The sequence below is a fragment of the Lineus longissimus genome, chromosome 7 (assembly GCF_910592395.1).
Source record: "Lineus longissimus chromosome 7, tnLinLong1.2, whole genome shotgun sequence".
NCBI lineage: Eukaryota > Metazoa > Nemertea > Pilidiophora > Heteronemertea > Lineidae > Lineus > Lineus longissimus.
Genome location: NC_088314.1, coordinates 5,926,748 through 5,954,629, shown reverse-complemented (window position 1 = coordinate 5,954,629; position 27,882 = coordinate 5,926,748). Strand labels below are relative to the sequence as shown.

Here is a 27,882-nt window from a genome sequence, read left to right as displayed (position 1 = left end):
TTCAATTTTTTAGAGTCCAATGGGGGGGGGGGGTTAGGGGGCCTTCCCCCAATGTACTGGCTAAAACCTGTTTACTTTCAGAGAACGGGGGAGGTTTTTTTTTTATTTATTCCCCAATGTACTGGCTTAATATGTCAGAAGGACGGGGTTGGGGGGGGGGGGGGCAAACAGTTGTGTGAGTTCACTAGGGCTTGCCCTTTACATATTATTTTGATTGGACTTGTCTTAAGCAAGACAACATTAGATGTCCATATACAATCCGAAGGTTTGTGCAATGCGCCAAAAATGTCAATTTCGCTCCAAAATGCATCCCAAAAAACCTGTCACAACCTAGGAATGTTTTTTGTCTTCGGTGCTCTGGTGGTGGAGTAGAGAAATCCAAGGCTGCAACCGCATCAGTTGTTTCAGGTTTTTGTACAGAAACGACATCTACAACTATACCATTTTTCATTTTCTCGTTAGTGTTTGTGCGAATTTTGCCACAGTTGGAACGATAAATTTTTTTACCTTTGAAGATATATTGAAAGATCTCAATATGGATATCACTGTAAAGATTTTGCAGGGACAGGAACTCTTTATAAAGGTGAATAGGCACCCCATCTTTTTTGAAGATTGGCTGCTCAAATTTCGCCAGGGCCCAAGCTCCTACCGTACTTAGGTTTTTTCTATAAGACGACTAGGGGGCCAGGTGTAAGGGCCTTTATTGATTTTTAGGTAACTCCAAACTGTTAAATAACAGTTGGCAGAAAAGTTTGAATGTGGCTTGATCATCTCACTGTATCATTTCTTCTCTTCAGATAACATGTGATGCAACAGTAGCCGATCTGAAAAGTAAAGTTTCTGAGCAAATAGGTGTCGCTCCAGATCAACAGAGAGTTGTATTCAAAGGGAAGGCACTACCAGGTGATGATCCTTGAATCGTATCATTTTCTCAATGAGCATCTGCAGGTGGTGACGACTAGTACTATGTCTATGTGCAAAGGCCTTTGGAGTTAGACAACCTTGAATGTGGGTAATTGCATGGCAAGTCACATCCTCTGGGTTGTTTGCAAGAATGGCACCATATTTGTATTAGCCCAACAAGGCCTTTCTAAATCTTGTAGCAGTATAAGCTGCTATGTTTTGGAAACTAAAGTTATGTATATACTAGCCGTATTCTGTGCTTGGAGTATCCGGAAAATTTAAATGACTAGTGTGATGTTTGAAGTAGAACAAATCATTTACAGCTTTTTATAACCTTGTTGGATCTTAATAAACCCGATTTTTTTCATGTCTTGATCTTTCAGATCATTCAAAATTAAGAGACTGTGAAGTTGTCTCCGGGAGTAAATTATTTCTCACTATCAAGAAAACCGCTACCATAACCCCTCCAGATGCAAAACTTACTCAAAAACCTACAAGTACAAGTACGTCCGCATTATGGGAAGAAATGCTGAAATTCCTAAAAAGACACTTCACAGAAACTGATGCGAAAAAGGTTTTAGAGAAAATGAAAGAGGTTAGTTATAGTCTTGCTAAATGACATGTAAAAGTGTCCACTGTTATTCCCAGCTTCTTGCACCTCTTGCATGAACAGAAATATTGTTGTATCACCATTCGACCTTGCCAGGAGCAGTTCTGCTCAGATGGTGGTGTTAATTTGCTGAAATACATTGTTTTTGTAAGATGTCTGGTCCAAGCAGACTCCGCATCAAATAAAAATGCTATTTTGTAGATTTGAACAATGTAAGTGACCAATGTCTTGATATATTTGGCTCCCACAGAAAGTCATCTATCACTAGGTGTGCTTTGTGAAATTCAGTTGCAAATAAAGGAATAAATGTCATATTGGCAACGGCATTACCTTTGAAAATGAAGAGTACTGAAAGATGATATCACTCTGAGACCTCGAGGATCTTCACAGTTATTAAGTCCATTCACTGCTACTAAAATGCTTCTTGCATTGTTTTTCAGCACCATCATGGAAGATTGAACAGCCTGAGTTTAGATGACATTGAGAGACTTGCACACATGAATCTGGAAGCTAGGAAACAGAATAGCCGGTGATACTTGTTGATATTAGCATATAGAACTGCAAGGAAACAGACTATACTATGATACTTATGACATTGGCAAACAGGACTGTGTTATAAAGAGTTGTCACCAGCACACCCAAGTTTTAAATTTTTCATTCAGGAACATGAAATACCGGTATGCAAACTGGAGTATGAATTATGACTGATTGACCCATGATGGATGTTTTGTGTCCTGGTGTTTGATTGTTATTCTCTGCAAGTTGTGGAGTTGGATCATTCATTGGCACTTAATCAGATTGATAAATGACTATGATACATCTATTTCATTGACTTGTAAATGTTGGATTTACGTTTGCTGAGTGCATTGTATGTCAGAAGTTGGCAATTACTCATCTACATGTACTAATAATTGTTCAATTGTAATTGTAATAATTGTAGCTTTTTAGCTCACCTCTTAGCAGAGGTGAGCTTATCCCATACCATGGCGTCCGTCGTCCGTCGTCCGTCGTCGTCGTCGTCGTCGTCGTCGTCGTCGTCCGTCGTCCGTTAGCAGGGCACGTTTCGTAACTGTTAGAGCTATTGAGTTGAAACTTGGTACACATGTACCCTTATGTAATGACACCTTGGAGACCAAGTTTCGGTCCGATTCGTTTCATGGTTTGGCCACCAGGGGGCCAAACGTTAAAAGTGAAAATATGCAATATCTCCCTTAATAGTAGTCGGGAAATTTTGAAAAAAATATGGTAGGTACTTCTAGCAAAGGTGCATCATATATCCTCCGGGTTTTTGATTTGACCTCCTTTTCAAGGTCACAGAGGTCAAATGGTGTAAATTGGCCGTTAGGATGTAACGATGGCACGTTTCTAAACTGCAATGACTATTGATACCAAATTTGGTACACATTTACCCCTTAGTCAGGTGATCTCAGGGACCGAAGTTTGGTCCAATATGATTCACCACTTGACCACCAGGGGGCAAAATCCAAAAACCTTAAAAATGTGATTATTCCTTAACTTCTTGCCCGATTGCCACCAATTTGATATCATGGGTACATCTAACCACCATACAGTATATGTCACACAGGTTTTTAATTTGACCTTCTTGTCAAGGTCACAGAGGTCAAATGGCGTAAATTCGCCGTCAGGCCGTAACTATGGCACGTTTCTTAACTGCAATGACTATTGATCACAAATTAAGTACACATGTACCCCTTGGTCAGGTGATCTTAGGTACCGAAGTTTGGTGCGATCTGATTTGCCGTTTGGCCTCAAGGGAGGGGGCCAAATCCTAAATTCTTCAAAATGCCATTATTCCTAGTAATGACTTGCCCGATTGGCACCAATTTTATATCATAGGTACATCTAATTCTAACAACCATTCAATGTGTCACCCGGGTCTTCTTTGATTTGACCTACTTTTCAAGGTCACATAGGTCGAATGTACTGTAAATTGGCCATTTTGGGGAAATTGTAATTGCTTGGACCTACATCAAACCTAACACTACATGACACAATACCATGCTCTTTATCCATCTTTCCTCCACATGAGGTGAGCACAATGGCCCTGGCCATTTTTTTTTATTTATTGATTAAAGCCGTGACTTTTCTGGTAACCTGCCATTCGTCTTCTCTGTTCTTGTACGAAACACTGTGCCAAAGAGAAAAGCCAATGGGATAGAATTCAATTATTTATCTTTGGATTTAGTTTACAAATTTGTCTTGCTGGTGTGGTAGGGTTTTTGACCCTTTTGGGATGGTGATTGGGGACATTTAAAGCTCAATTTGGAGTCTCGTGTTATCAGTTTCTGGCAATTTCTGTTGCCACTGCACAATCATAATACAATGTTTGTCTTAACAAGGGGACAATGCAAACATACAGTCCATGTGTGACAACTGTCGGGCATTCTAACAGCTAATCCACTAAGACCAGATCAACTTGCAACTGCCCATGAAATGTCACAACCAAGGGACATTTCAAAGGGCCAAACATCGGGCACTGTCACATCCAAATAAGCAAGACAAGACAGGCATTGTCACAGCCAAATTAAGAAGACCAATGTTACAGTGGAATGAACATGATGTCACAACAAAGAAACCAGTCATTGCATTTAAATTGCAATGCAAAAATAACTATTAAAATGGCTGTGAAATATCACAGTAAGAGGACAAAGGACAGCTTCAGAGCCAAACATTGCTCTCAGGTGTTGTCACAACCATATCGGCGTTGGCAAGACAAGACAGAACTTTTCAAGTCCACATCAGCAAGACAAGAACAACTAGCAACTGGCAATTACATGCTACAACAAGGGGGCCATGCATAGCTTCGGAGCCAAACATTGTCCGCTCTCGGGCATTGTTACAACCAAATCGCCAAAAGCATGACAAGACAGACTGTGTATGATTCCTATCACCCAGACCACAATAACTTGCAAGATCAGAATCTCTATTGTGAAAACAATGATGTCATGATAAGGGGAAATTTCACAGTTCCAGGGCCAAATATTGTCCGTCATCATGCACTGTCACATCTAAATCAGCGAGACAAGACAGGCATTGTCACACCCAATCAAGAAGACGCGTTTTACATTGGAAGTGAACATGATGTGTTACAACAAGGGAACAATTAACAGTTCCTAGACGAAACATTGTCCGTTGTCAAGTCACATCCATATTGCAATACAAGAATAACTATTGGAACTGGCCGTGAAATAGCACTATAAGGGGACAATGGATAGCTTCAGAGTCAAACATTTTCTGTTCACTGGTGATGTCACAGCCAAATCGGCACTAGCAAGACAAGACCGGCTCTGTCAGATCCATGTCAGTGACACTAGAATAACTTGGAATGATTCATTGCATAAGGCTAGAGCGACAGGTTGTCCACTGTCTGTGTCACACTCAGCAATCAGCAAGACCAGAATCTCTGTTTTAACTGCCCATTATACTTCCCAAATAGAGGACGTTTCATTGCCTCTGGACTAAAGATAGTCCACTGTCGGTGTTGTCACATCCAAATCACTGCGACAAGAATGACTGTTGCAACTCCCCGTTAAACGTCAGAAATCCAGTGAAAGGCTTTTTTCTGAGACACCCTAGGCTCAGAGCAAAGTAAATCTACAAAGTGCGACAGGCTGTGACAACGTCTTCATGTCAGGCACCTTATAATCCTTTACTGTGACGCCCTGTATGGCAAGGCATGCAAGGGTCTGTCAAACTGATGCGATAGAGATAGGTTGTGAAGGTGTCTTCGTGTCAGGTGTTTGAGGCTCCTTGCAGATCATGGTCAGAGACATCTTGTAGAAAGTCCTAGGAGATTGACATAGATTGGTTGTGACGATGTCTCCGTATCAGTCCTGGTTTACAAGGCGTTATATATCATTTTTTACACACTCTTTATATCGTAATGCCGATGAAGACAGTATGTCCGAAGAATATCGAAATTGTGCGACAGCAATAGGTTGTGTCGACGGCTCACACGGCTTCATGGGTTCTTTTCGGAGACCAGGTGGCATCGCTGTAATGTCTAACTGGTGCGCAGATATTGGTTGTGACCATGTCTCTATGTACTATATCAACCCCATAGTTCACAAGGGCTGTGACGATATCTCCTTGCATGTTAGGCTCTCGAGGCTGAGAAATCCTTTGCTGACATCCTCTAGAGGAAGGTAGAATGTCAGACTGGTGCGACATAGATACGTTGTGACGATGGTTTACAATGTCCATGCCGAGACACCGGGTCTGTAGCAAGGCAGATTGTTGAAGAGAATGTCTAACTTGAACGTCGGAGAGGTTTTGACGTCCCTTCATGCCCGACCTTTGAGGCTTTGTAGACCCTTTTCTTAGACATCTAATAGAAATAAACTAAGAAGGTTGACAGAGCTAGGTTGTAAAGTTGTCTTCAGGCCCTCGAGGCTGACATATCTTTTTCTGATATATCCTGTATATAGCAAGCCATATTGCTACATCATGACATGTCAGACTGGTGCGACAGAGATTAATATTTGGTGCGACAGAGATAAGTAATTTTGTCTCCATTATAGGCTCTTGGTTTGCAAGGCTTCAGAGATCCTTTTTCTGAGACTACAGCAAGTGTGTCTTACTGGTGCGACAGAGATAGGCTGTGACGATGTCTTCATACCCGACCATTGAGGCTTTACAGATCCTTTTGCTGAAACATCGTGCTTCGCAATTGTGTATAAAGCTAAGAGGATTGACAGATATAGGTTGTGACGATGTCTTCATCTCACGCCCTTGACTCACAAGGTTTTATATACTTTGTAGAGACATCCTATGTAGAGAAAAGTAGACTGGAGTTTGTCTAACGTGTGCGACATAGATCGGTTGTGACGATGTCTCCATGCCAGGTCCTTAGTTTACAAGGCTTTGTATCCATTTCTGAGACATCCTGTATAGAGCAAAGTCGACCGCAGCAGTTAAATCTTACTGGCGAGACAGAGACAGGCTGTGTTGATGTCTTGATGTCAGGCCATTGAGTGGACAATTCATGATTTGATTCTTAGTTGACACTCAGCTCTCAACCCAATATTGTTTTGCGGGCAATATTGTCTCTGGAACCATACATCGTCCCCTTGTTGTGCTATTCCACAGGCAGGTATTCCAGTCTTACTAATTGGGATGTGACATTACCTGACCAAGGGCGATATGTCGTCCGGGACGGAACGTTATGGATTGTCCCCTTGTTGTGACACATTGTGTTTAATACACTCAATGTTGGTTTTCTTGTTTCAGCAGTGACCACGCCTGTTTTATCTTGCTGGTTTGAATGTGACACTGTCTGATAGTGGACAACATTTGGCCCTGGGACTATGAAATGTGCCCTGGGGGTGACATTTCATGTGTAATTGCAACAGTTACATATCCTGGTCTAGCTTATTTTGATGTGACATCTCCCAACAGTGGACAATCTAGCAATGAATCTATCAAACGTCCCCTTGTTCTGAGGTAAACCATATACTGGTGCAACAGAGATCCTGGTCTTTGCTGTGAGGATATGACATCGCTGACCGGAGACGATATAGCCTGGGGCAATGAATTGTCCCCTTGTTGTCGGCCAATTGAAATTTATTCTGGCTTTACTGATATGGAGCCATGCAACAGTGCCTGTCTTGACCTGCTGGCGCTTGCTTGTCAGTAACAATATCTGAGAGTGGACTCTGGAACAATGCAATATCCCCAATATGGAGCCATTTCAAGGACAGTTTCAATAGCTTATAATGTCATTCTGAATAGATGAGACATTTCCTGATTGTGGACACGCCCTGCAGCTATGAATTAATTGTCCCCTTGTTGCGACATATAATGTTTACTTCCAACAGGGATTCCAGTCTCGATCATTCGGATGTGACATCGGCAAGACTGTGTGCGACTTGCTGCTCCAGGGCAAAGAAATGTCCACTTGTTGTGAAGTATCATTTAGAGTCGCAACATAGTACCTGGACTTGCTTGCTTGAATGTGACACCACCTGATCTGGACGACATGTCGTCTTGGACATGTCTTGTTTACATCCAATGCAATATCCGTCTTCTTGATTTGGATGTGACAATGCCTGACGGTGGACAATATATATTTTGGCATCATGTGTTACTGCAATAGTTTGACGTAACAACGCCCAATATCTGGCGACTGTTGCAACAGTGGTCCTGGCATTTGCTGATTAGGTGTGATATTGCTTGCCTGTGGACGATGTCGCCGTGGACCTCCGAATTGCCCCTCCTTGTGACCTGTCGTGGGCAGTTGCAAGTTATTCTTGTCTTGCCGATATGGATCTTACAGCGCCTGTCTTGTCTTGCTATAGTGCCGATTTGGTTGTGACAACACCTGAGATCGGCAATGTTTGGTACATGAGGATCACAGTACCTGTGTTGAGCTATTTCATGGCCCGTTTCAAGTTATTTTTGTTTTCCTCTTTGGATCTGATATCACCTGACAGCTGACAATATTAGGTCATGCTCGCGTCCAATGCAATGTTGATCCCCCTTGCTGATTTTTCTGTGACAATGCTTGTCTTATTCTGCTTATTTGGACACGACATTGCCTGACAGCAGAGAGTATTTGGTCCATGCAGCTATAGGAGATTGTATACATCTTTTTGTATGAAATAAACATATATATATATATGGATGTCCCCTGGTTGTGACATTTCATGTGCAGTTGCAAAAGACATTTGGACCTTGCTGATTAGGATATGACGGCCCAACAGTCAGTGGACAATATCCGGCAAGGGAGGTCAGCATTGTCCCCTTGTTTTGCGGTAGCATTGACAGTAGCTTCAACAAATAGTCTGGTCTTTGCATCTTTGATGTGCCATCTTTTGATTATGGATGATTTCGCCCTCGGGCAATGAATTGTACCCTTGTTGTAATATGTTTTTGGGAGTTGTAAGTGAATCTGGTCTTGTTAATATTGATTTGACAGCACCTGCCGGGTCCCGATGTTGTCCCAGTAACATGAGGTACATGAGGATCACAGTCAATCAGTTATCAAGCCTAGAGAATATGGTGCTACTGCCAATATGTCACAGAGCAAGACAAGATGGAATTTGGTTGCAACCGTAATACATTACAACAGGGGGACATTTCATGGCTCCAGGGAGATGTTTGGCCAAAGCCACAAGATCAAAGGAAATATAAATAAATGCTAGTAATTGCTTTTACTGAAAGCTCCGTGTACACAAGGTCTTTCTGGTCAAAAGTGACATAAAACTTACTAGCTTTTATTCATATCAACCAAAGTCTTTAAAAGAAGTCCCAAAAGCTTCTTAATTACTCTTACATGTAGGTATGTATTTATTCTCAATTATAGCAATAATATACATTAATGTACACAATGCCATGCAGCATCTTGACAGAAAATGTTCATTCGCTCTGGAATTCATACAAGCAAGAATCAATAGTCTTTATCAATTCTTGATACAAGTAACACTGTAACTATAAACGTACATTGTAGCAGGGGATCCGATGGTTTAAAGGGGGTTTCGCACGACCAGCGCACTAGCTGAACCATTTGTGCGGCTTATGATATGAGAATTTCTAAGCATAAGGTCTATAAAACAATTAATCTTCTGGAGCGATTGTAATGCAGCAATTTTTCATCATTCCCTACAGAACATGAATTCTCATTCTGTCTGGAAATTGTAACAAAAGCAAATTTGTTGATCGGATTTTCTTATGAATAAGTTTGCAACAGAGAAAACTAGCAGCTATCTCCATATCTGCTATTAGTATTATTATAAAAAGGGTTTGGTGAGCTGGCTCAGGCTCTGGATAGCAACAGAACTTAACCACACGTTTATAAGTAATCTAAGCTGAGTTATGGAACAGGGGGATTTTCAAAATGCCAAGTGAAATCCAAACACCCTGCTTTCACATTTAAGCTCTACAGAACCATTTTTCAACAGCATGTTTCTAAGGGCACTCCATAGTTTTTTCTGCTGGCTTACCCCATGTCAGTAAGTGTGGATGAGAGATTTTTTCTGTTGTAGGGTCAAAAACTGTACCCTACATTTACAACTATGTCTACAAATGTAGCACCACATGAAATGTCATTACAGAGTTAAAAACGTTATTAATACAATTACAAAAATATCCTAACGGCAATGTCCATATCAAGATTTATACACATATCGTAAACCGGGCATTTTACAAAGTATGCAGTATAAAATTAGGTCAACTAATGGTAGTAATATCAACAGAAACTCCATTTGGTACCAAAGGTCATTTGCTGAAAAAAATAACTCTCACACTAACATCCTTATTATAATGATTTATGCCCCATTTTTGTTCTTTGGTACCATTTTTAATTCAGTAGTACTGCTCTTTCTCTTCAGAACCAATGTGTTTAAACCACTTTACTACAGAGCACTCATGAAAATGTTTTATGTGTCTGGGGCCTACATTGAGTCTTGACATCATTAGACTGCAAATGTGGTCTGTTGTACAATGCATCACGACACACTGGACCGCAAAGACAGCCATAATTTGGAAGGAATCTGACTTTAAAAGAGGAATGTGATTTCTGGAACACACCCAAACGAATTGAGTCATCGGACTAAGGCATGCCCCATACCGAAAATGTTCCTCCAGAATGAAACTCTGGAAGCACTGCACCGATGAGCTACCAGAATAACAAAGTACCGTATTAGCAAAATTACACCACAAAAGTGTTTAAGATCACATTATACTTTAGTATCAAAATAAACACAGCAGCTGGGTTCATACAAAATTTGGGCACATGTGGCTACTAACAATCATCTAATTATTCCTGATGAGCTATTGGTACAAGCAATGGTACAATGCACTATCCTATCACAAATATCTTTGCATAATGCCATTGAATGATGGACTTCAACAGTTCCACAGGTGGCTTATGCACTCCACCTCAAAACATTTTACGTCGCAGAAAACCAGTGTCACATGGAATGGTGCTCATAATCACACATCAATAACATCTTACGTATATTCTTCAAAATGTAATAAATCATCAGGAATATAAAAATCTGTTATAATAATCAGTCTACAAAAATATGAAAATAGATAAATATCTTTAATCTTGGATATTTATAGCATTCAACCGTTTAATCTTTTATTAGAAAATACTCCATTATATAAAAAAAACAAACTGGAATCCCAATGCATAAAAGGTAGGCCAACAATCAGAGTTGCCAACCTGTAGGAATGAAAACCCAGGCAGTCAAAAACAAAGTTTTGGGAGGTTAATGAAAATTCCATTTAATTTCCTCAGCAAATCAGGGAGGCACTCCCAAAACAACCAGGGAGTACAAGGGAAAATGCATTCAATGCAATGTGCACAAGATGTGGAGATTGGCAGCACAATAAGGAAGTTTGTAGTCTTCCAGGTATGACTGACATCTCTCCACAACGTGAATAACAATCAATATTGTACACATCATCCATTTTCAAGACAAGAAACGATGATAAATATTGGTTATCTGTTATCTTCTAAACTGCAATATGTTAATAAGTACATGTTCAAAATAGGAAACACACATTTGTGGGCAGGAGTTACCCGACATCCTATTGACAGCTGTAGAGCAATGAAAAGAGGTACCAAATTCTTTTCTTCTTTACACAAGTCCCATATGAACGAAGTACCTAGGGTTTTGATAATCCTACAGACAAAACTAAAGTTGTCCACATCAGCCACGATCTGCGCAAGGGCTTGCGGAAAACAGGTTTCCTCTGGTCCTGTCACCAAGCTATTATGTCATATAACAAAAATCGTTTATTGTGTGGTGCTTAAATTTCTTTCTGGATCCATATACAGCAGAAAAACAAAAATTTTTGTCCACCCCAAATAGGAGTTGAACGGAGATAAAGTAATATTATTGTGAAGTCATTAGGCATCGACTCTCACAGCACTAGCACTAGCCATGTTTTTGTTGCCAACTCTTTCATTCTTTAGGTAACTTTGGAATAAAGAAATCCACACAAGCCCACAATGGTGATTACATATCACAATAATGTCTACGGTGGATAATAAGATCTACTGCATATTGCACCCAAATGTCATTCGAAACTAACACTTATAACAACTTTCTCAATGCAAGTTGTAATGTCTTCCATCCAGATCAGTCCTTGTTATGCACCTGCTCCTTTGCAGCTTCTATGAGTGGTTTCAATTTAATCAATGGGGATGCTTTCAACAAGAAAGGGTGCTGTAAAAGTTCCGCTGCACCAGCACGTTTCTCAATGCTCACTTCTAGACACCTATCGATAAATGTCAACAGTTCCTCAGAATATTTCTCCGGATCCTTTACTTTGGGTTTTCCATGCGTGGCAATAAGATAAAGGGCTTTAAGTGGTGTCTCATTCATGTACGGTGGCTCACCATCCATCATCTCCATAACCATAATGCCAAGACTCCAAATGTCTACTTTCTTGTCATAGTGTTTCCTGCAAAGAGATTGAAGGTTACTAAACTACTGTCCTTGAGGTCATTATGCAAATGAAGTGATCATTTTGACAGGCACCATTTCCAGATTTACTTTCAGGCTTGTACTTATTTGTTCAGGTCACTTGTGCCCAATACAGACGACTATAAAGCTTTTTTGCCCAAAGATTTATTTTCAAAGTCACAGAAAACTATTTTCAAGGTTGCCGGTAATGTCAGGAATTTCAACTTACCTCCCGACGACTTCAGGAGCCATCCAATAAGGCGTTCCAACCATTGTGGTTCGTTTACTTGCATCTGATGCAATCTGGGCACAGAAGCCAAAGTCTGTCAACTTAACATGCCCGTTCATTCCCAAGAGAACGTTATCGCTCTTTATATCACGATGGATGATATTGCGATCGTGTAAAAACTTCAGGGCCTTCAGGGACTCTTTCGAAACAGCAGCTATCAGTCCTTCGCTCATCACCGTCTCGGTCACAACATCTGTGAGAGCGCCACCTTCCAGGTATTCCATAACGACCCACAGCTCATCGTCGACAAGGTAACTATTTACATAGTTGACAACATTGGGGTGGTTGTGTTCTTTCATGACCTGGATCTCTGTGATGATGAGTTCCTTCTTGGGTTGGTTCTTCAAGTCCATCATTTTGATGGCAACTGGTTCACCTGTCTTCAGGTTTGTGGCCATGTGGACTGTGCCTGAAGCTCTGGAATGCAACATGAAGCATGTTAATACTGCTTGCAAAGTCATAAGAAAGGATATTCGCCGTGGTCTGAACTGAATCATGTCAAGAACATTTGAGGTCATTAGCTGAGACAAATGCGCACCTGTATCACAAATTTTTTCCACCGAAACCTATTAAAGATACTTATTTCTTACCCTGATCCAACTTTCTTGCCAACCTTGTACACTTCCATTGGGTCACCAGGGTCACAAATCGCATGTAAAGCAGACATTATCTCCTCCTCCGACATTTTCTTTTTCGTTGACTTCCGTTGTCGTCTCTCGAACTTTTCCTCTGGTTCATCTTGTGTTTTCATATGTTGGACGTCTTTCTCGAGATCGTTGATAGCATCTTTCACACCGTCGTTATTGTGGTTTGTGTCCGACTGAAAGATTGAATAAGTTCCTTTGATGCCTCAACTCAGAGCAGACGGTATGCAATACAACACAAACTTTTAAATATTCATCAAATGTACAATAGTCTGAACATGTACTTTTAGCCGTGGAATCATAATGAAGGATCGTTTTCAAATTGCTCGTCCTGGTAGAATACAAAGATACAGTACAGTAATGGCAGCTGGCTTGAGCCTGAGGTGTTATTTGGACAAAAATGGATGAATCAACAACAGACAACTACTCACTGTTTCTGATACTGTTTCATCAGCATAGGGTAGATTTGTGGACCCTCCAACTGCCTCATCACCATCTGCAAAACAAACGCACACACTGACAGAAGAGAATACGATAAAGAATTTTGATAAAATTGTGATGACTGGCAAGGCCTCTGGATGATGTAAAATCCTACACCTAGACAGGTATGAATTTGATATCAATTCATTTTACATGCATTACCAATAACCATGACTTCCTGGAACTGATATCAAAAATTAAAAGTTTCTATTACCCCGGTACAGATGAAAATTCTCGCTTACAACCATTACAATGATTATGACTGACGGGTGACCTAGATCACAAATGCAGGAAGTTTACTCAGCTCGCTCAATGCAATGCCAAATCATCAGTTAAGTATGCTGGTATAAGCACAGGAGAATCAGTTCCCCAACTGACCAGAACTTTATCTCGATTGGACCTTGTTTACTCAAGGCATGCCATCCAACTTCCCGAGCAGCCTGCCCTGGATAGTGCCTGCCAGAAGTCTTGGGAAAATGTGTGCATCCTCATAGTTTGGGTACATGTACAATACAGGCAGACTTACCACAAGGTTTAGCAGCTGCAATATGAGGGTATTCATCCTCATCATCATTGGAACAGATCGTCTGATTCACCATGTACTTGGTCCCTTTCTTCTTCATAGACTTGTCCAACTTGTCGAAAATCTTCAAAGCATTTAAAACGGCATCGGGGTTTTCGGTTTGTTCTGCTTTTCTGTTGAAAAATTGTGGGGAATGATTAGTTGGAGAGTGGGTTATGACTATATTTATACAAAATGCATGGCTTATGTTGAAATAAAATGCAGTTTGCCGATGCATGTTCAAGAAGACCTGCTAATTTTTTACTAAACTGGCATATGGATAATGGAACATTTTGCCACTAGGCCTTTCACATTTACACTTTCTACTTTTCTACTAAAGAACTGATGCCATACATTTGATGAATTTCAGTTGAATATATCCAGATCTATTCAGTGAGGAAGTACACTTACTATTAAGAAGACAAAAGCAATGGATACATAACTTCCCATTTCAGCAAATTTCAGCCAGTACACACACATACATACATATATGACTGTTTATACAATCAAGCAGAATTCAGGACCTACAGCACTGACACTTATATACTGGGCGTTTTACACTGAGCATGTATCAATGAAAAGTGTGCCATTTCCTGAATAACTCATGTCTAGAAATAAAGAATGTAGGTCACATACAAAAGATTTATAGTGGCTTTAAACCACAATATTTTGACTGCCCTGACTTTTAGGAATATACTCGACATGATGTTTGACCTCGCCAATCAGGACACCTCTCTATCTAGGACATTACTTGTCAGTCCCAATTGTATCCTTTCAAATAGAAAGGTTTCACTGAAGGCATATCATGAATTGCACTAAAGTCACTGATAAATTATCATAATCATAGCAATTTCTTATGAAAATCCGATGAAGTTGGCATGGAAGGTATGACTGATCGCAAAGTCATAATGTCATCAAATTCAAAAGTATGGCCATGCATTGTCCTCAATAACTTGTCTTTGGATAATTCTATTTGTTGAAAAAAATTTGTACTGCCCCAGCCCACACTGTCGCCCCTAGCTTTCAATTTGATCAAATTCAGCCCAACTTTGAAAGAGAACTTACGTGATATTTGAAACACCCAACCATTTTGTCCAAGGTTCTGGTAAATCAATAAAATCTCCGGATATCGCATCAAACCCAACATGGAGATTGTGTTTAAACTCATAAGGTGCACCAATACTCGATCCTGGGGAAGAATCGGTGTTACTATTTGCTCTAGGCTTCTTCTTCTTCTTCATTTTTTCTATGAACTTTGACATGGTGGAGGCTTAGAAATGACACGGCCAGTATCGGAGAATATCTGAAATGTACCAAAGATGAATAGCTGAATTACGCCTACGGTGAGACATGTTTACATCTTCTCCGGTGACTGAAAATGCATATACATGTACTTTTGATACATGCCAAAGATAACTCAGCTCGTATCTAATGGCTGTCGTTCTTATAGTAGGCCATTTTCCAGATACGCCGGTACCACCTAGGCCTAGGGTCGGACCAACAAACCATCTTTACAATAGATCTTCACGGTCAATGACACCAGACAGTACCTCTCGAGCATTTGTCTGGCGTCTTTTACCGTGAAGATCTATTATGGTTTGTATCTCTGGCAAAAAAGGCCCAAGCCTAGGGCGAGGGCCTACGGCTATTGCCATATTGGCTGGGTGCATGTCGCTTCATTTTTGTCACAAAACGAATACCCCATGGTTTGACTACTAGTATTAGATGTGCTTTCAACTCAGCTGATATCATTATTATCAGCATTACCCATCCAAGACACAGAAGATTTGATTACGTGGACGTTTACGTGTGATTTATCAAATCTCAACCTCTCTTTTTCCATTCAATCAGTCAAAACAGGTGAATTTTTAATCAAGTTTTTCAGGGAATAATAAAGGATTTATAAAAATCTAGCATGTTAAAAATAATGAAAATACATTACAGATATTATAAAACCTAAAATTGCGATGGATTAACCACTTGAAATAACTTTTTTAACGGGTTAAAACTTACCAACACTCCCTCAAAAAGCAGGAAGTCACAGCAATGACCAACTTACTGCGCATCTCCAGTGCGCACCCCTTTCAGGATTTTCATCGCCGGCCACTTCGGAGTCGGTCTTCGAGCGCCGAACGACGATAACAACGAAAGTTGCAGAATTTGTCAAAAAACCCAGGAAATGACTGATGTTACCCTGTTTGTTTGGGGCATTATTGCCATCCTGATCATCATACTGCTAACTTTAGGTTTTCTTCTAATCTATTCTGGCTTGTTCACAAGTTTTGATATCGGTGCGGGCAAGCCTCCGGTGCAAAATCTTTACGTCGGTTACAAGTTTGGACAGGGTCCTTATAAAGAGTGTGGGGCCCTGTTCACTGAGGCTGCGGCATGTGCACCGGGGTCAAGATGTTTTGGTATTTACTACGACAACCCACAAGAGGTGAGATTACGATGTACCTTGTCCCGCGCCCCACACCCTCTTTTGTGTAGCTATTTATTGCAGGAGAGGTGGGATAATCAGAACATAGGGCGGCTAGGCTACACTCGATCGAACTGACCAACGTTGTTGGTCTCTTCCGTGTCCTCCCTGGGAGCTGCACTCACTTGAAAGCACGAGAAGTATTCAGTCGACTAATGGTGGTTATGAAAAGGCCTAGTGATGGGGCTGCAATGATGAGATAACATAAGTCAATCAAGAGTCTTTAAGAGCTAGTCCTCAATGTGTGGCCACTGGCTTAATTACAGCATGAATCTGCCAGCAAGCTGAGAGATAAACTAAAACTGACAACATTGCTTGTGGCAAATTTGCCTCAAGTGCTTTTGCTCCTGTAATGTAATGTCATGTCCTAAATAACTGCACTGAGAGTCTGTCAGATATTGACTAAAAACCCTAGTCTAATGTATACATGAATTTCAGGTTGAGCCTGACAAGACCCGGTATGTCATTGGTGCTATCTTGGCTGAGGGAACAGAAAAATCCAATGAAGAGGTGGAAACCCTGATGAAGAAGAGAGGCTTCAAGTTCCACAATCTTCCTGCCGTGTCAAGCTGTGTGAGGACATCGTTCCCGTATAACACACCTCTCTCTGTCTACATGCTTGTTTCAAGAGTTTATCCAGCAATGGCAAGATATGTTGAGGTATTAGTATAACTCTTTTCAGATTTCGCAGCAAATCAGTTAATCACTAGGACTAGGAGCCTGGAACTATCAGCGAGGGCAAGTCCATGTAAAAACTATGTGGAATATCATTGGAAGTAATTTTATTCTTACAACATTTATCACTACAGTCATTTTGCTTTCTGTACCACTCATTTCAGGAACATCGACTCTGTGCTCATCCCTTCATGGAGATCTACTCCGACAATACCATTCACATCATGGCACCTTTGGCCAAACAGGAAAATTTCTATGTCCCAGAGGTCCAGGAGAATGATGTGAATGATGATGCTACAACAGAATATTCAAATGGGAGTTTTGGCGATTCAAGTGTTGAACGGCAAGGTATGCAAGAATTACTTTTTTCAGGACTTAGCCCTGCCTTAGCATTCATGCTGCTACTTATGTTTTGTGTAGGTCAAAAACTATTTGGTTTGTTTGCTGATAAAAAGGAGAGAGACCTGTGTTGCTCTTCAATTGCACAAAATTAGCATAAATATGCTGCAAAAATTGGCAACAGTTATAATGCCCTCAATCATGAATGTGAATGAGTTATGATTGAATGTGACCTACTTCTAAGAGTTCTAGGTTATAGAATTCTAGAAGCAGTCTTGGATGCCTTGCTTGTCTACACATCTTGAATTGTCAGTTTCCTGAAATGATTATCCTTTTTCACTTCAGAATTTCCATTTTTGAATGAGCAAAGTCGAAAGGATGCACCTCCAACAGTCCAGCTACCTAAGGAGCCAAAGCCAACTGCTGTTGATGCTGATGGGGACCAGGTTGCACAGGACGAAAGTCCAGTTGAACCTAGTCCACCAGTGGCAAATGGCAATGATTCAGGTTCAGAAGCAAGTACTGGGACAACGTCATCATTTGAGCAGGTGAACATTGTAAAATCCTGAATATGTGACTTTGTATCCAATTAGGAACCAGGGGGCCAAACTGTCAAAATATGCACATGGAACTTGGTCCGCTTTGATATCATGATTCAGATAGTGCTGGTACAGGCGTGTCAGAACTGTTATTGCTTGGGAGCAGATAGCGGGGGCCATATCTGCCAAGGTTTTAAATCATTGATAAGATGCAAAAACCCTGATGTCCTGACAAGTCTTAAATTCCACTTTTTAGGTGAATATGGACATGGAAGAATTGAAGACGCCAGATGTTGAATCAAAGATGGAGGAGGAAGTCGTGGAGAGCGAACAACTTGGAACAAAGGAGGAGGTGGTAGCGGAGAAGCAGACATCAGCTGAACCAGAGAGGCAGGAATAGGTCATCTGCAGCATCAGATGGATTGGGAGCAAACGAATTGATCAATTTTGGTGTTCGATGACAACCGTGAAAATGTTTCAATCTGCGGCACACTGGACTTGAAGTTTCAAATTTGATAATGAGGACAGACAAATTCGAAAGTTGGTACCGTTAGTGTACATTACACAATGTATAGATTCTGAATCGGTTTAAGTTTCTATTCATTTGGTTGCTAAAGCTTGTCAAAAGATTCTACTTATTTCCTTTCTACAACATGTAGCAAACATGAAAGCACTGGTGGTGTTTAAATACAAACAGGTGGAGGGAATTAAAACAGCTCGTGGCACTTCTTAATTCTATAGCTTTTGTTTCTGTTGCTTCTTGAAGTCTTGAACTCCACAACAATGTGTTCACATGCTGATATATGTAACTTGTGATATTTTTATGAGACTTCAAACAACATTTTCTAATGAGTATTATGCCTTTTCTCCTGTTTGTGAATACAAGTAGAAATCCTGTCTTGCATAATCAATGTTAACTGTGTTCATTTAATGATGATTTGTATAAAATTTTGCGGTGTTTAGCAACATCAAATGGTGGTTTAGATATGTTAGGTCATCTGTATCACTTTACTTTAAACCGCACTGGAATGGACAGGTTCAACTAACTAAGGTCCTGTTTGGTTTCCAAGCTGAGATCAATTAAAACATGACATCCAACCTGTAGTTTGGACTCCAGAGCCCCAAATGTTTTGGATGAATATTTACGCATGGACTGTAGTACAATCTATGACGATTTATTCTGAGTGACACAGGGTACAGCAAGCGGCTCATCTTGCATATCATTATAGTTGGTTCGTTAAGATAATGTGGCTGTGATGTATATACATGTAATTGTTAAATGTAGATGTATGGTAATTTGGTTCACACTGCAGTGTTAATAAAGTTGTCATAAAAAAAATCCTTTTCAATTATTTTGTAGAACTTATTGTACCTATGCAAAAACATGTCCATGATGGGAACATGCTTGACAGCTCATGCATATCATACAACCCATGTTACCTCGCACAACATCCGGACACAAGGTCTTTGGTAGAGGTTCTATTTCACTGTGCTATTGAAGATGGATCCCACCCGGCCATAAGAGACATTTCAAGACGCCATACTTGAAGTAGCTCATGTAGGTCAATAGTCTCCCACCTTGAACATATGTACCTGGGACAATGTTGGGATAATTCTGCCTCTGGTGAAGCTTTTACTTTCGGAAACTGGGCCCCAGTTCCCTCTTGGGCCACTTACCGTACATGTACCTGAGACAACATCAGGATCATTCTGCTTTGGTGGAGCATTTTAATTGTCTTACTTTCTCTTGAACTTGTTGATGACAGGTCCAAGTACCCTACTCGGCAACTCAAGTAGCCTCCTTGAAGTAACTTGTGTACCTGAGGTACATCATGTACCTGGCTGAACATGAGGAGCATTCTGCCTTTGGTAGAACTTCTACCTCACAGTACTCTTTAAGACAGGCCCAAGTACCCTATCTGGCTTGTCAAACAGCCTGTTGGAAGCAGCTGGGATCATAGCTTGTCACTGGGACACACTCAATGGCAGTATAAGATTAACTGCGCATAGGATATCACTGGGACATGCCTTAGGAATCCAAAGAGCCAACTTTGTAACATGTCCACGGCAACAACCAAACGGCTAGACAATAGCTCTTATGACACGTTATGACACTTGGAGCATTCTTGGCAGTAAAACAGGCAGCGGAGTATGTCACTGCAACACCCATGGCAGAACCATATGGCCAGGAGAGCACAGGATGTCATTGGGATCATTGATGACTCCCAGTGGTGGTGAGTAACAACACATGCACGACACTGGGGGGAGGGGGGGGACTATGAAGAGACAAACACCCTGTTGGATAAAAATATACTCTTGACCTCACCGGGTCACAAATATGCTAAATTTAAGCTGGGTGCTGAGAGAAAGGATGTGAACTGGCCAGGGGAAACAACACTTTGGTAACAAAAGTAACAAAGGCTAGATATTTCATTTGAATTTTATTAAGATTGTCCAACCACAAATCTTAAGTACATATTGGGAATATTGAAGCTAACATTGCTCAAGTTTCACTGTCCCCATGATTTGAGAGGCAAAGCATTTAATGGAGCAAACACTCAACAAGTAGCTGCAGGTTTGTCGAAGTTGTCAGTTGTATTTTCTCATATCAAACTTGGTCCTGAACACACTAGAATCAAAATGAGTTCCATTTCGTAAACAAAGCAATTACCTGAAAACATCTATGGAAAATGCCTTCTATTATTTGAGCTATTTTGGTTCGAAATCAGAATAAAACTTGAAGGCCTGAGGGATGTGGGGAGGTTCTACTTGATCATAAGTTAACTTTTTCAAGTCACAAGTGTTTATTGTCTGTGGAAACTTGATTTGTTGGAACTTTGTCTTCAATATTGCATATGGCAAATCAATAAATTCTGGCCTCAAGTGTGTGATTCATAAGGATATATCTGGTGAAAGACAACAGGTTTTCCACTCATATAGTGGGTGAAGTAAACTGCGGCTGTTACATATATCACTGTTGGGCCTCTTGGTTATCATATTGAAAAGACACACTTCTAAATTTATAAACAGTTTGACTGCTTTCTCTAGAATAACACCGATCATATCTAATTGATTAACTAATTTCACTAAATCGAAACTTTTTTATATTGCACAAAAATTGAAGAAAATATGACAAAAAAGATGTGCCAAATTACAATCATGAAATATGATATGATACACACACTGACATTCTTCATACATTTTAATATTCTTTATAATTATTACTATATACAAATACATAGTATAAAATACCCTTTACTTATCCGTTTTTGCCATATGCTAGTATGAAACACAGTCAATCTAGGTTTCTTCTATCTCAATTTTATGGGAAATTTTGTGAAAAGACACTCTATCATGATAACTGTGAAATCAACCAGGAGCCATTACTTCAATGGTGGCAGCACCTAGCTTATTATAGGACATACATAACATGAGGATACCAAGAAAGTTATGTCAGGTCTTGACTGATTTTACAGTGTACACTTCTTAAAATCTCTGAACAGCGGATTTGATCATTGATAACATTGAGAAATTTTCATAATCAACTTTGAGAGCAAGTTAGATTAGGATGAGTTTCCAATCATGAGTAAGTATTTTCAATCACTTTGAAAAAAAAAAAATGTATAAAAATAATTCCCTGAAAAAAAATTGTGATGTTGGAATAGGATTTTCTGTATACATGTGAGATGCGTCAACCAACATGCAATCATCCCTAACACTAATCCAGAATATTTCAAGAGAAATTATTTTTTCTGCTTTACACTCATTGACGATTACACTAATATTTTGGCCATAAAATTTGACCCCTCTACAAGTCCAAGTGCCACACGACAAGGTCACTAACACACACACACAGCAAGTCTCAAATACAACACAACATTGACTTGAAGCGAGCGGATGTAACCACGGTTACACACATTATACACAACCATCATCAAGATACAGTTTTAGTAAAAAAAAGTACCGAATACGTAATGTATTTTACAAAAGCCATTGTCTTAAAGTTGTATAATTTATTTGATGCATTTTGATTCGATTATGCTACATTTGTCTTTGCATACCATTTAAAAGGGTAAGCATCTGGGCATAAGAACCCACTCCAAACAGCGAACTGAGCTACTGTATCCAGACTAACATACTTAAGTCTTTTGAGTAGGTTGCCAAGCCAACAAGTTTGATTGACTTTAAGTAAATATAAGCCCCAATTCAGCAGACGAAGTCAAAAGCCTCTTTATCTCCAATAGTAAAGAGTTTGGAGTTTATTGCATTTTACTGCAAAGCTATAATCATGTCCTCAAATTATGTAAAATACCCTCCATGATGATGACAAACTATCACAAACACAATTAAGTTACAAAACTGACCCACACCCCTATCATTCCCAAAAAACACAGCTTTTTTCAACTCCTTCAACAGAGAGAGGGAATGGTATGGCTCTTGACAAGATGGATGCAACATGTGAAATTTCTTTCCAGGAAAGAGGTGATAAGAATTTGACCAAATGCCGGAATGATTTATTGGCCAAGAAAAATAAATCTGTGAAACAAACATCTGTGACAACTGTTTTTCACCATTAAATCCCCAGTTTCTTGGAAACAACTTGTCTAATGCATTCACTGGAAGAGTGATTACAAAAAAATGGAGATGAAAATGTTTTACAAATTGATAAATTCTTGATATTGACAAAGGAAAAACAAATCACCTCAACCCTGTTAATTTCAACACCACAATTAAATCGGCCACCACCAATTGAGCAATTTCTGACCACGTGGTTGTTGCCTACACTAATCTTCGAATATAGAATATTGGCACAAGCATAATTATTATGTATAATCATCTAGGAAAAATGTATATAAAACTTTAGAATGACTATATACAGTTGAGTAAATGAATTGGTACTAATTAATGAAACATGATTATCAAAGTACATAAACACATAGCACAAGATTTTGTTCAAAAAAGAGATTATTGTTTTTACTCAAATGTAATACATAAATGAGCAAATGATATCATTTTAGGTTTCGAATGTAAAGCATCCCAAAATAAGTGAACTTTGAATAACTGAGACAAAAATTGACTGACCTCAGCATTATTTGCTAGAAGAAGGTTCTGCAAAGACTTTACAAAACTGAACAAATCCATAGAATGGTTACAAAGATCGAAGTCTTTAGGCAATTTACAATAAAGCAGAAAGACTACAAAAAATGGATATTTCAACTACCGTATTGTTTCTCAAATGTTTACAGGTAACAATCCATAATTTAAAAGTATCTCGTAACACATTTGGTTGCATCCTTGAAAATCCCTTGGCTCATTAAAAAAGCTTTCTACAACAAAGAAAAGAGCTGGGAGACATAGCAGCATTCCGTTTGTCTCATAATGCCTTAGTTATCTCCACACAGATAGGAAAAATTAGAATAGTCAAAATCTTGATAACAAGAAATAACCATTTCATTGCAGACGATCATATAAACTGAGAATAAAACTTATCAAAATCACAATCAATCAACAAAATATAAACAAATCTGTAAAATAAAATCACATGATTAAACTATGCAGTCACAAAAACCAAACTTTGTCCAGTTGGTTTCTTTATGATAGAATATGCCGAAAGGTTTTGGAATGAAATATTTGGAAACCACACACAAGCACACAGCTCTACTTGCCTAGCACTTTGAAATCGACAGGAACCTTTCCCTTCTTAGAGGCCTGTATCGCACCTCAGTTGATTTGGGATCCCTTATGGATTGACAGACACTTACAAAATGACCATATCTCATCACCAATACAAAATTGTGTGTTGAGTTATTTTTTTTTCACAAATGAATTTCAATGAGAAAACAAAACATCAGGACATCACCCAATGATATCTGGACAGCTAACAAATTGCTGGGTATACTTGTGAGAAAAGACGTATCCTACAGGTACCAAATATCTTTCTCAGAATGCCACATGACGTTGAAATCAACGGATTCAATAATATTTACGAATCAGCCATTTTGTCATAAACACATTAAAGGGCATTGCCCAGAGTTATTTTACATATCCGTTGATGTGCTATTTCTGAGTTCCTCGTCATCCTCAGCAAGAGTCATTGTCGGTGCACTTGGTCGGCGGTAAGGTGACATTACAGGCATTGGGTGGTTTTGCTGAAACATGGATGCAGCTCGTTTCGGAAGTTTCGGTGGGGATTCCTGAGGATCAGAAGCATTAGCCGATTCTGACTGTCCTCGACGCACTGAGCAATGTTTTGGTGGTAGAGCAGGAGGGTATGGTTCTTCAACCGTTTTCATCGGTGATATGCCAGAGGTCGGGGAATGCAGGTGAGACTGCATATCGATTGGTGCAGAGTCCTGCAATAGAGAAGCGAACATCAATATGTTAGTTTGTATTGTTATTTTCTGTGCAACGACCAAACAACACTGTGGGATGGAAATTAACAATACAAAATAATGATGTGAGATACTAGTCTGTTACCACTTTAAGCTGGTTTTGACATTCTGTAGTTGATATTCTGGAGCTGGAGAACTTACCCTTTTAGTTGATCTTGCTGGTATCGGTGGAACGGCTGACAAATGTTGGGTTGGCACAGGCGAGGATGGTGGGTTCTCTTGACCTAGGTACAAAATAAGGTATAAATTAATTGAGAGAACATGGCACATATTCCTTAATGGCTGAAGTAGGATGCCTCTGGGACTTTGTAACTAATGAACAAGTTGCCTGAAGACAGGATGGTTCGGCTCCGTAAGTCACAAGGTAGGTAAGAGAAACTCTTCATAACCAGTGATTCTGGCAACGATCGTGTGACACACACTCTTAGCCAATAATTCAGCATGATTTCAGAATGAGGTAATTTTGTAAACAAAGTCCATCTATAGTCCAGACCAGATAAGAGGATCATAACAAACACCAGTCTGAAAGGTTTGTACTGTTTGATATTTTTCTTAGCACAGCACCAAGGTATGGGGACTGTCTTTATACACTACCTGGGGATTTGCCTGTTCTTGGGGGCAATGCAGGTGGATCTCTCTTATCACCAGAACCAGCAGAATTTGATGACCGGGGTGATGGGCTAGTACTGCTGGTGCCACTGTCTGATGAAGGACTAACCTGGGTGTCGCCTGGGGGAAGAAAGATAAATTGTACAAATGCATCAAATGCACTGAAACACTTGGAATCTAGTTACATGAAGTAGAATACTGGTGCCAAGGCAGAATGTATAACCAGCTCACCATTTTCTTTGTTGCCAATTTTCTTCCATGCGCTCACCAGATTGGGATCAGGTTGATCAGGTAATTCCGAATATGCCCCTCCAATTTGTAAGCTCTGTAACAAAAAAGAACAGTTGCACCAGAAAAGGATTTGAAAAGAGGTATTTTCTTTTGAGATTGTCAAGTTGGACTTGAACATGCACAAAGAATGCCATTGCGATATTCTAACTTGGTGTTTAATCTACCAAGAGTACAATACTTTATTAAGTCCTCTTGACAATGGCATATAACTAAGGCTGGTCGGTGGAGGTATACGATGCTTGTACATGTACATAACAGCTGGCCTTATATGAATTACAATTTTGCCCATACATTTCAGGTCTGATTAACACACTGAAAAATAGACTTGTTCGCTTATCATTGAAACAAAAATGGGATATACCGTTATGGGTGAAAATACCAGACAAGACAAGGGGAAGGTAGAAAGTAACAACCAAGGTTATGCTATATACAGCAATGAACACACTGTTTTAGATGCTACTGCCTACTGGCTTCTGTGTTCAAGGTTGGAGCTCAGGATGAATTTTGTTGAATCCTTTTAGAATTATAGAGAAGCAGGACTGAAGCCACCAAAAGGTCAGTAGAAGATGTTCGCACCCACTGCACTGTAAAAGAAGGCTACAAACTACTAAAAACTGCTTTAATTCATGTTATCAGAGGAACTACATTCTGAGCAGTACTACAGCTGGACATAAAGTGAGACCACACACTTATTTCTAAAAGTACTACTTTATAAAACAATCAGCAGTGATTGGTCAATTAGTGGTCCAGAGCCGGGAGAAGATGAAGCATCATGTGAGTGATCCACTGGTTTCACACCACATTCTGATATCCTCCTGATAACTGGGCGCCAGTGAATCAGCTTTGTTTCAAGTTCCCGACTCATTTCCAATGTTTTTCTGATATGTTACAGACAAACATCCATCCAGACACATTCCCTGTACATTGCATTATGCTGTGCCTGTTCGTGTAACGTCATTTAATTCAATGCATTAGGAATTGGGTGCTGGCGGGTCCCTAGCATAAGAAGACTCTCTGTACAAGAAAGTTGAATGTCGAGCAGCTTTCATACATGCACATGGCATCCCCTGAGCGAGTGTCGTAATAGAGAAGAGCAGCCCACTTTTTATCTTATAATGAAATGTGAAGTCATTCTGTAGCAAAAGAAAGGTTGCAAAGGTGACACTGAGAACAACATGGCAGCTGATGACAGGAGCGTTGGTCGTTACTCATGGTAACCACAGCGATAATACACAAACAGCAGCCTTGGAAAGATGCAAAACATGCATCAATTCAATAATCAACCATTACCTGAAAGCAGTCCTTAACAACAAGAGCCAACTGAGAAGAGGGCCTCTTTAGCATCAATGTTAGTGACTTAGTCAACATGGGAACATGGCTTTCGGATCGATACCGACGTCGTGACGATAAGTAATTCTTTAACAGCTTAGGAAATGGAGGAGTGGTTTCTCCCCTTATTTCCGGAGGCAAGGTCTTGACATCTTGCCTCCGCTCCTGAACGAACGATCATGTTAGTCAAAGAACATATACAGAAGGTGTAAGCAGTGATTAAGCAGTGATTACACCTTTTTTGAAGGAACTTTGAACCTAAAGGGGGTGTTCAAAACATTCCATTGTAATAGACATTGTTGGAAAAGCCAACTTGGTCACACAGGAACCAAATCAATGTAGTGTTAGTGAGAAACAAAGTGCATTCAAACTGATTTAGTTTCATATTTCCTCAAGTTAACTCAGATTTCCGGAAGAGCAGTCTGAAAATTCTTATTCAATACAACTGAGACTGCCAAGCAGATTTTTTAAGGTGCATGTCTCAGGTCAAGAATGAATTCAGTGAAGTTTCTTGGCATGAATTCTTGTAAGGTGTAAGGCTAGACTAAGCAGATTAACAGCAAAGGATCGATATGGTTTGTCGATATCCCACTGTAGGGAAAATGTGCTTATGATCACCAGTACTAAAACAGCATGTTGCAGTATCATTCAAAAGCTGAGGTAACAGTATGAATAGATTCCCCTACAAGCTCTATACCATTCTACAAAATATATTTGATGAAAATTGACCTCTCTTGGTGGCTTTGGCGCAGGTTTTGGCTTTGTTGGTTTTGGCTTTGGCATTGGAGCATGAGGTAGCTCACCAACAGCATACAATGGTGTACCTGGGGGAGGCTCTGAATATAAATCTTTGGGAGACTGTGAAGAAAAGACATTGGAAAAAAACACATTAGAATGAAATCTCATCCTCAGTTTGGATTTTGAAAGGCTATTTAAAATTCCCCATTTTTATAAGCATTTCTTAACCAGCTTTATTTAATGTTTCTCCCTTCTAAAAAAGAAACTACACAATACTTACACATCTGACACCTTCAGTGCCCAGGGGTTTTTACGAAATATCCTGTACTTCTAAAAGTGGTTCCGTAAATGTTAAGGCCCTATCTGAAGTTTAGTACAAATGAAACTGTTCTCAAAAAGGCCATAAAAAATATTTTAGCCACAAAACCATATGCATATACAGAACACTGTACAGATGAAATAAAACCATGGTTTGGACCCCATCCCCATCCCCATCCCACAACCTAGTCTCACATTTTAACACTTAAACTCAAAACATTACTGAAAAGGAAAAACTGGGCCAAAGCA

General features: G+C 39.8%; 4 protein-coding genes across 14 annotated transcripts in view; 2 read left to right on the top strand and 2 right to left on the bottom strand.

Annotated features, from left to right (window-relative positions):
• The first annotated feature begins 426 nt into the window (after positions 1 to 426).
• LOC135491264 (ubiquitin-like protein 4A) lies at positions 427 to 3,382 on the top strand. Its single transcript, XM_064777009.1, has 4 exons — positions 427 to 583; positions 798 to 903; positions 1,287 to 1,498; positions 1,954 to 3,382. Exons 1-4 carry the CDS (start codon positions 536 to 538, stop codon positions 2,044 to 2,046), a joined length of 459 nt encoding a protein of 152 aa, XP_064633079.1. The 5' UTR covers positions 427 to 535; the 3' UTR covers positions 2,047 to 3,382.
• Positions 3,383 to 8,797: 5,415 nt separating this feature from the next.
• On the bottom strand, positions 8,798 to 15,984 carry LOC135490692 (serine/threonine-protein kinase PAK 1-like). Its single transcript, XM_064776053.1, has 7 exons — positions 15,938 to 15,984; positions 14,990 to 15,227; positions 13,889 to 14,058; positions 13,314 to 13,378; positions 12,829 to 13,058; positions 12,179 to 12,655; positions 8,798 to 11,947 (listed from the first exon to the last, which is right to left on the bottom strand). The coding sequence occupies exons 2-7, from the start codon at positions 15,184 to 15,186 to the stop codon at positions 11,623 to 11,625; spliced, it is 1,464 nt and encodes a 487-aa protein (XP_064632123.1). The 5' UTR covers positions 15,187 to 15,227; positions 15,938 to 15,984; the 3' UTR covers positions 8,798 to 11,622.
• A 79-nt stretch (positions 15,985 to 16,063) lies between these two features.
• Positions 16,064 to 19,274, top strand: LOC135490693 (testis-expressed protein 264 homolog). Its single transcript, XM_064776054.1, has 5 exons — positions 16,064 to 16,364; positions 16,842 to 17,063; positions 17,243 to 17,426; positions 17,763 to 17,965; positions 18,213 to 19,274. The coding sequence occupies exons 1-5, from the start codon at positions 16,104 to 16,106 to the stop codon at positions 18,354 to 18,356; spliced, it is 1,014 nt and encodes a 337-aa protein (XP_064632124.1). The 5' UTR covers positions 16,064 to 16,103; the 3' UTR covers positions 18,357 to 19,274.
• A 1,108-nt stretch (positions 19,275 to 20,382) lies between these two features.
• Positions 20,383 to 27,882, bottom strand: part of LOC135491381 (dedicator of cytokinesis protein 4-like) — a 36,076-nt gene continuing 28,576 nt past the window's right edge. For 9 of the 11 annotated variants that reach the window (XM_064777211.1, XM_064777212.1, XM_064777204.1 and 6 more), the window contains 5 exons: positions 27,307 to 27,435; positions 25,189 to 25,282; positions 24,943 to 25,077; positions 24,490 to 24,572; positions 20,383 to 24,309 (listed from right to left, as the gene is read on the bottom strand). In XM_064777211.1, coding sequence (XP_064633281.1) covers positions 23,995 to 24,309; positions 24,490 to 24,572; positions 24,943 to 25,077; positions 25,189 to 25,282; positions 27,307 to 27,435 — 756 coding nt within the window. In that variant the 3' untranslated portion in view covers positions 20,383 to 23,994. The remainder of the gene's footprint in view (positions 24,310 to 24,489; positions 24,573 to 24,942; positions 25,078 to 25,188; positions 25,283 to 27,306; positions 27,436 to 27,882) is intronic. The other 2 variants (XM_064777209.1, XM_064777210.1) reach the window with 1 other exon arrangement.